The sequence below is a fragment of the Peromyscus californicus genome, unplaced genomic scaffold, assembly GCF_007827085.1.
Source record: "Peromyscus californicus insignis strain IS unplaced genomic scaffold, ASM782708v3 Scaffold_6__1_contigs__length_162567912, whole genome shotgun sequence".
Lineage (NCBI taxonomy): Eukaryota > Metazoa > Chordata > Mammalia > Rodentia > Cricetidae > Peromyscus > Peromyscus californicus.
The window spans coordinates 115,802,252-115,811,148 of NW_026294584.1; the positions used below are offsets into that span (position 1 = coordinate 115,802,252).

An 8,897-nucleotide genomic window follows, 5' to 3' on the forward strand; every position below is an offset into this window, starting at 1 on the left:
CTCCCAAGACTTGAAAAGGGGAGGCAGGAGAATCAGGAGTTCAAGGCCAGCCTTAGCTACTTGCTGAGCTCCAGGACAGCCTAGGATACATAAGACCTTGTATCAAAAAACAAAGAGTATTTCATAACAATGTTTGCTTAAAAGCAACCTAAATAACTTTGGGAAGCTTTTCAAAAAACACAAAAACTTGTGACCTAAAAGGGACTTGGCCTCACCCAAACTATGGTCTTCAAGTATCCTCTAAGTAAAAAGAAACCCTTCAAAGTGGTCACACTTAGTATGTTTGGGAAGCTGAGGCAGGAAGATACCGAGTTCAAGGCCAGCTACATAGTGAGACTGTCTCCAAACACCAAAACAAGTAAGCAAAGCCCTCAAAGGGATCTTCCCTACTAGCAATCTGGACAAGGGCACTTTCAACCTGAATGGAGATTCTGGACTTAGCCTGTATGACATTTACTAGACTTCATTCATAGCTCTGGACAGGCTAACCCCAAATAAAATGATCACAAATTAGCTGTTGGCCAAACAACTGAGGCCCACTCACTTTGGTTTTCATCACAGCTGAGTGAAGCTGACTGTATTCTAAGTACCTCAGAGATCACCAGAGAAACAAGGGACAGGAGCGGCAGAGGGCTCACCATACGCTGCAGAAAAGTGCCCAACTGTTCACACGGACATGGTCCTTTGGGTTATTTGCTGCTGAGCAAATGCCAATTTTGTTCTCTTGTGGGAATCTTGAGAGTAACTTCAGTGTTTTAAGGGCAGGAGTTTTTATAGTGTCCAACACTTTACAGAATTTTCTCGTATGTTTGCAGTATCTCATGACACTTTCACAATAAATTTACAGAATAGGTTAGCAAAATTCCCATTTTACCAAGAGAGAACAATTTACATGCGGTCAGTGATCATCACAGTATTCCCAATATAAATGGAGACAGAAGTACAACCAGAATGAATAGTCTTGGCTTTTTCTTGAAACTCAGATACACCTTTACTATTTGAGTACCACTCATGGGAAAATCTGAGATTCAAAACACTGCAAAACCCAAAACTTCCTAAGCAGCACTAAAGTGAGAGTTTACATTTGACCTCCACCAAGAATAAGCAGAATACACTATCTACTATGCAACAAGAACTGAACAATTTTATCCAACACAATCTAGAGGAGGCACATACCTGTAATCCCAGGAGAGGCTGAAGCAGAGGGATCACAAGCTCAAAGACAACCTGAGCTATATCTCATCTGTCTGTCTGTCTGTCCCCAAGTTTAAAATCAGAACAAGCGAAACTAAACGAAAAGCTCCTAGGTTCATCCTCATCAGAAAATTCTGTCACCCTAGTACTGAGCACATCCCTTAGAAGTATCATGCTTCTTTAAGGTTGTCCAGAAGCACCAGGAGAGAGGTTGTTTGTATTTGTTCTAGATTGTTCCCATTAGAACCCTAAGGACAGCAGCAGGCTGGACAGGGAAGAATGGACAGCTGTATGACCCTGCTTGCTACAGGCACTACGTTACCTTAAAAACGCCCCAGGTAAGCAGAAATGAAGTTGAAACACCCTGTGTGCCACAGTCTTCCAGAAGGACAGCATACCTGTAACCGCTGAACCACACCGGCCCGCAGGTTTCCAAATCCATAGTGACACTGTGATTGCAGAGCACTTTCTGAGACCTCTTCATAGGGAGTCTGCTCAATTTCCCAGTCAAAATCTGAATCCTCATCGTCAGCTCCTTCCTCAGAAACACCAGAAGCACCTAAATGTGTTAAACATTAATTTTTTCCTTAAAATACCGAGCGAGGTCTCTGGGTACAATGAGAGGAAGAAGTTGCTACAGGGAAAAGGCCTACCATTATGCACCAAAGGCATAGACAAGAATATTCACAGCTCCACTGCTCATGATGGCCAAAAAGTAGAACCAGCCCAAAGGTTCACCAACAGTAGGAGGTATAAACTCACCAAACCATCTATCATACAGTGATGAAGATGTGTATATATATATATATATATATATATATATATATATATATATGGACCTCTGCTGTAACATAGATACACCTCATAAAGAATATTGAGTGTAAGAAGCCAGATGAAAAGGAACACACTCTATGGAACAATTATGTATGCAACTCATAATCAGGCAAAGGGAGGGTACTGGTGGTCTGGGAAAGAACAGGACACAGTACCTGGGAAGAGCATGGGTGAGATTCCTGGGATATTGGAAATAAATAAACACTACAGTTTGTGACCTAGCAGGTATTTGTATTGTGTAATGTTTTCAACTATACACTTCTGATAAGACAATGTTTCCAAGTTTTAATTGATAAAAAAAAATGTGAGTGGTCTGCTGGTCCACTACCAGCTATGACTTCTAACTGTGATATCAAGTAAGCTATTTCACATTAACCTGAACCTTCCTTTTCCTTTTCTTCTCTTGAACTTTTTACATCTAATTTTCTAGCCCCAAGTCTCTTGCCCTAGAAACACAAAATATTACAAACATTCCTACTTATCTCCAACTACGGTAAACATACCTATTTCTTCCACAAGTGGTTTGGCAGACCTGGATTTTCTTGGGGCCAGAAGAGCAGTTAACATGTTCAGCCCCTCAAAATGCTGGCCAGGAGTTTCCTTGGGCAATCGAATGGTAAAAATTCCTTTAAAAGAAATGGTTTTATATTTAGACAGATTAAAATACTCAAAGACTTCATAAGTATATATAAGAGAAATGCAAGTATGAGTAATATATAATTCTATGAGGAAAAAAACCTTTGTTAACTATACATCTGAAGAGAATTAATATCCAGAACATATAAAGAACTCAAAACACTCAGGCTGGAAAAATGGCCCAGTTGGTAGTGTTTCTCACACAATCATAAGGATCTAAGTTTGAATATCTGGCACATATACAATAAACCGAACACATCAAATACCTATAATCCCAGTGCTAGAGAAGTGGACACAGTAGGAACCCTGGAGTTTGCTGGCCAAGCTGAAACAGCAAGCTCCAGGCTCAGTGAAAGACCTTGTCTCAAAAATTAGGTGGACTGTAATGGAGGAAGACACCCTAAGTCAACCTCTGGTCTATACCCACATGCATATACACTCACGAACACATACAGATATAAGCCTGTGGCAGGCGTTCTCTCCAGCCTAGATTCCTCCTCCTAGTTATTCTCTCTGCTGGCCAGCCCTGCCTATTCCTCTACTGCCTAGCTATTGGCCATTCCGCTTTTTATTAGACCAATCAGGTGCCTTAGGCAGGCAATATAAAACAGCAACATATCTTTATATAATTAAACAAATGCAGCATAAACAAATGGTGTATCTTTACATAGTTAAATATTCCACACATAAGCAAATGTAACACATCTTTACATAGTTATAAGTAATACTCCACAGTACAAACCACACCTAACATACATATTCACACAAAGAAATAGACAAAAAAAAAAAAGAAAGAAAGAAAGAAACCCACCAAACCAAATGGCAAATAAACACATAAAACTGCATCCTTAGCTAACAAGGAAATGCAAATCAAAAGTACACTGAGATTCCATCTTGGCTCAGTCAGAATGGCTCTCACAAAGAAACACAACAAAGGATAGAAAAGATGCAGAGATGAGTGATCCCTTATACCCTGCTGGTGGGAGCAGAAACTAATCTTACCACCTGAGAAATCAGGAAGGATGTCCCCAGAATACTAAGAGTAGAATTACCATACGATCCAGCTACCACTCCTGGGTATATACCCTGAGGAGTCCAAGTCATCACACCACTGAGACACTTGCACGTCTAAATTTCCTGCAGCACATTCACCACAGCCCAGTTATAGACTCAGTCTAGGTGCCCATCAAAGATAATAAAGAAAATGTGTATCTACACAATGGACTTTTTATTCAGCCATAAAAAAGAATGAAATGATGCCATTTACAAGAAAATGGGTGTAACTGGAAATCATATTAAGCCACACAAGCCAGACTCAGAAGGACAAATAGGCTTTTCCTCCTTTGTGGACTGAAGTCTTTTTATGGATGCATGAACAGATAGATAGATAGATAGATAGATAGATAAATAGATAGATAGATAGATAGATAGATAGATAGACAGACAGACATAGATAGACTGATATGATATACAATATATGATATGATATATCTCTGTGTGTGTGTGTGTGTGTGTGTGTGTGTGTGTGTGTGTGTGTGTGTATGGGTATGTCCTGTATATGAGACATGAAAGCATAGGGAACTAGGGCCAAGGACACTCACAGGAGAAGAAAAGAGGGAGAAGGGAGAAAGGAAAAGTTTGGGGTAGTGAGTATGTTCTAAATATATGATATACTTGGAAGAAATTATTTTCATGAAACTTAATATCTTCTGCAATGAATATACACCAATAAAGCATTTTTAACTGAACTATTTAAAAAAATGTATTTCCTCATGGGGTTCCAAAAGTTGGCCCTTATTATAGATTTGGTGATTATAAGTCAAGGTTAAAAAAAAAAGTCTTAAAAAGGTCTTTTCCAAAGCTGTCACTACAATTAGAAGTCAATGTGTCCAAACTACAGAAGCTTTAGCATTACCATACCATCTTAACCCAGTCAAAATACCAAAACTCAAAGAGTTTCTAAAATCAGTGGCCCAAGGAGGCAACAGCACTAACAGTTACTTATAAAATATATTTCTGGACTAGGAGGCAAATTAGATTAGCTAATCCAAAGAATAGCAGTAGCTTTCAAACTACATACACTAAAGCAATTACAGTTTAATAATTTCTTTATTAACACAAGAGATTTTTTTTTCTTTGAGACAGCCTTGCTATGTAGTCCTGGCTAGCCTCAAACTCACATGAAATTATGTTCCTACCTTAGGTTCCTAGGCACCAGGATTACAAGTGTGTTCAGCCTACTGTTTTAAACATTTTACCTCTTTCAGCATACTGACATGCAATCTAATATATCACATGCAACTCAACCCAAAAAGCCACACATATACAACTCCTCAACTCTAAGAACTTTACAGTTTTGTTTTATGTTTTAAAGTTTGTTTCTTAAATATATACAAGTGAGTACAAAGTATGAAAGCTACAAGAGGGTGTCAGATTTCCTAGAGCTGGAGTTCCAGGTAATTATAAGCTTCTGTAAAACCAGAAACTCAGGTCCTCTGCAAAAGCAATATATGTACTTAACAGCTGAGCTCTCTCTCCAGCAATAAAGTTTAATAACTCCATTATTATATGCAACTTATTAAATGTACATCCACAAGCTAGGATGGCAGCTCCCTTATACTGATCACATCAGATATACTGCATTATTAGTGAGAATTTGATCATAAGTTTCTTTAGTCTCATTTCCCCTCCTTCACCCTAGTTCACTGGTCAATAATTACTGAATAAAGTACACAACTGTACACAAGCTAGCCTTTTCAAATTAAAAAAAGTCATTATTATTGTACGTGCATGTGTGTGTATGGGGGTGTGCTATGGTGTATGTGTGTAGTCAGAGCACAGCTTTGTGCAGTCAGTTTTCTCCTTTACCATTACATGGGTTCTGGGAACCAGACTCACAATGGTAGGTTAGCGCCTTTAACCACTGAGCTACCTTGCTGGCCCCATAAGTTACTCTTTCTCCAAACCCAGTGACAAAGGAAAAGACAATAGCTAGGTGAAGAGTAAAATAAACGAGTTTGTGGCTAGCTAAAATGGGGACTAGTCCATCATGAAAGAAAATTCAATTTCTCTTTAAATTCTTCCATGGATAATTTCCCATCTACCTGTTATTAAAATTCAAGTTTGATGCTGGGCAGTGGTGGCGCACGCCTTTAATCCCAGCACTCGGGAGGCAGAGCCAGGCGGATCTCTGTGAGTTCGAGGCCAGCCTGGGCTACCAAGTGAGTTCCAGGAAAAGGCGCAAAGCTACACAGAGAAACCCTGTCTCGAAAAACCAAAAAAAAAAAAATTCAAGTTTGAGAACTGTAAAGGAAAAATTCCATTCAAAAACTCCTAAATCATCCCTATTTTAAAATCAATCATTTCATGTTGATGTTTACTTTCACGCATGTGCTAAACATAGAAACAGTTTCAGAAAAACGAAACTAGAACATTTGATTCAAATTTAAAGAATACCGAAAAATACTTTAAAAGACAGGAAATTGCTAACTGCCCCAAATCCAGATAACAGGCACTAAACCTTGAAGAAAGAATTATGTAGCGTGTGTAGCTAGACATCTAAAAGGCCCCTTGGTATCTTTAAGGACTACTACTCTGTGGCTACTGTAACATGAGGAATCCACAAAACCCTAACCAAGACTGGGCCTGTGTCTCAGTCAGCAACAACTTGCCATACCAGCAGGAGGACCTGAGTTTGATCCCCAGAACCCACATAAAAACATCAGTGCAATGGAGCATGTCTGTCATCCTAGAGCTGGGGAGACAGAGACAAGAGTATTCATGGGCTCCCTGCCCAGCCTGTCCAGCCTAACCCATAAGCAGCAAGTGAGAAAGCCTGTCTCAAAAGCACTCCTCGGGATGACATCAGAGGTTGTCCTTTGGCTTCCATTTGCACATCCACACACATGAACCCCCACACATATACAAGCCCCTCCCAACACACCCACCTACATCGACATATGCCCTCCCAACACACCCACCTACATCTACATATGCTATCAGTAAAGTTCTATTCTCGAGTCAAACTTCAGCTCTGGAGGGCCAGCTGAGCCTGTGGACTATTTTACCTGCCCTCACAGGAGGAGGGGCAAGAGGGGGTCATGGGACCCTCACCTGAGTATCCAGCTGCCACCACACACACACACACCCACAACCAGTGTATGATAAATACAATTATCCCAAGTACATGTGGTCTTGGAGGAGAGGCTAGAGTAATAGGATGAAGGGAGGGAGTTCCATCTATGCAGCCCTGGAGAAGCAATGCAGACCTTCTACTGTGACTACTCTGCTCCTGCCATAACCCCTCACCCACTACTCTGTAAACCTAATAAACTCAATGCTTCCCCCCAGGGAACTTGGGTGGCATCACACCTGTTTGTCAATGAGACCTTAGCAGAGGTAGAATGTCTCTCTCAGGGAAGGAATTTTAGCAACAAGAGCATACACACACATAAAATACAGAAAAATGAATCCAAACCCCAAAGGCCATACCTTTATCTGCATCATAGGACCCCTGCTCACCTCCATTTTCTACAATCCTTCCGGGAAGTGTTAATCTGCAGATTTAACACAAGGTCAGTGATCACCAATCACAGTATATCTGTAGCCATCAAAATCTACCAACCATTTGAATGGCAATTTTTCAGCACTTCTTTCACATTTTACAAGCTAAATAACTTAGATTCCTTCTTCAACTAAGAGAGTAAAAATCAAAGATGCTGCATTGGAATAGTTTTTCATTTGAATAGCTACCATAACCAGATTTGGGGGGGGGTCAGGGGCTCACAATAAACCTTAGTTATCAAATGCAGTTATGTTTGTACTGCTTTAACTTAATTTGTAAATAAATCGACATCTAAGGTTTGTAGGTATAGGGAAAACAGTTTATACAGGGTTCATTACTATCCACGGTGTCAGATACCCATTGAGGAGTCTTGGAAATATCTTCCACGGGGTGTGATCTACTGGATTTTTCAAGTTAGCATGCTAGTTAATATCTACTGTGGTTCCCGCACGAGCAGTGAAGAAACCAGTTTGAATGCATTGGAGGGCTCAGTTGAAAAGCGGGGGGCAGCTGACGTTTAGCGAGTTTAGGAAGAAGACTCTCTCAGCGTCCACTGCACTGAGGGGGCCAACAGTACTGCCTAACTCAAAGGGTGGCTATCAAAATCAAGATGACACACACGCGAGCCCTTAAGACGCTGCCTCCTGCCACACCGAAGGTGCCCCCAGTGTCAGCTGCCACTACTGTTTCGGTTCAACACGGAGAAAAATCCAGAAAAATCCAGACGGACAAGTGCACAGTACTGCTCGCCTCTCACGGCAGCCAGGCAGAAATTGGCTAATCTGATGCGAAGGGAACCTGAAAACTGGAGGAGGCAGAGGGCAGTCCGCCAGGAGGCGGACACGGCAAGCACGCCGGCGTGTGTCAAAACACCGACCCACGCGGGGAAGTCACCACGCAGGGAGAGGCGCGGGCGTGCAGCCCAAGAACAACAGCACAGGTCAGGGAGGATCGAGGGTGACGGGACAGACACTGGGTGGGCGGCCCCGCGCTCCGTGCCGAGACCCGCAGGTGCGGAAGGAGGCGATTCCGCCGCAGGTCGACCGACCGCGCGCCAGGGAGAAGCCGCCGGCCGAGGCAGCAGCGAGAGACCCGCGAGCGTGTCCGCGGGGCGTGGGTTAAATCACGAGCGCGGGCTCCCGAATAAACGCGGTGCGCCGGCGGCGGGAACTCGCCTCAGAAAGTACGGCTTGGCGTAGAACTTGAAGTCCACCCCCTCGAAGTACACGTCGAACTCGGAGACGCGCGCGTGCGGCACGCGGATGGCGACCGTGAGGAAGTCGCGGTCCTGGCTCAGCTCGAACGCGGGGGTCAGCATCGCCGCGCAAGCCTGGAGCCGCCACGGGCCCGCTCCGCACGCACCAGGTCCCCAAGCGCCAGACCCACGCCGTTTGCCTCAGCGCTTCCGGCCAGAGGCGGAAGTGGGTGCGCGTGGGGCCGGAAGTCCCGTCCCCCGCCAGTCTCCTTGGAGACGGGGACGCTTTCTCTGGCTAGGCGGAGTTTTCAAGCTGACTAGAAAGCGAAAAGACGCCCTGGAGCCAGGCTTGTTGGACTTCAACTGAGGGAATTTTTGGAAGAACTGGAAATGTAACCGGGAAATGTGCGGACTAACCGGAACACGAATTCACTTTAGACTCACTTAAGGGCCTATGAAGAGGCTTAAAAATTA

General features: G+C 43.0%; 1 protein-coding gene across 1 annotated transcript in view; it reads right to left on the reverse strand.

The window, feature by feature from the left end:
- The window catches only part of Shq1 (SHQ1, H/ACA ribonucleoprotein assembly factor), a 106,103-nt gene extending 97,471 nt beyond the window's left edge, over nucleotides 1-8,632 (reverse strand). Inside the window, exons 1-4 of the mRNA XM_052722042.1 lie at nucleotides 8,404-8,632; nucleotides 7,156-7,220; nucleotides 2,532-2,654; nucleotides 1,593-1,753 (exon numbers count right to left, since the gene is read on the reverse strand). Of these exons, the coding sequence (XP_052578002.1) occupies nucleotides 1,593-1,753; nucleotides 2,532-2,654; nucleotides 7,156-7,220; nucleotides 8,404-8,546 (492 nt within the window). The 5' untranslated portion in view covers nucleotides 8,547-8,632. The remainder of the gene's footprint in view (nucleotides 1-1,592; nucleotides 1,754-2,531; nucleotides 2,655-7,155; nucleotides 7,221-8,403) is intronic.
- Nucleotides 8,633-8,897: the final 265 nt, after the last annotated feature.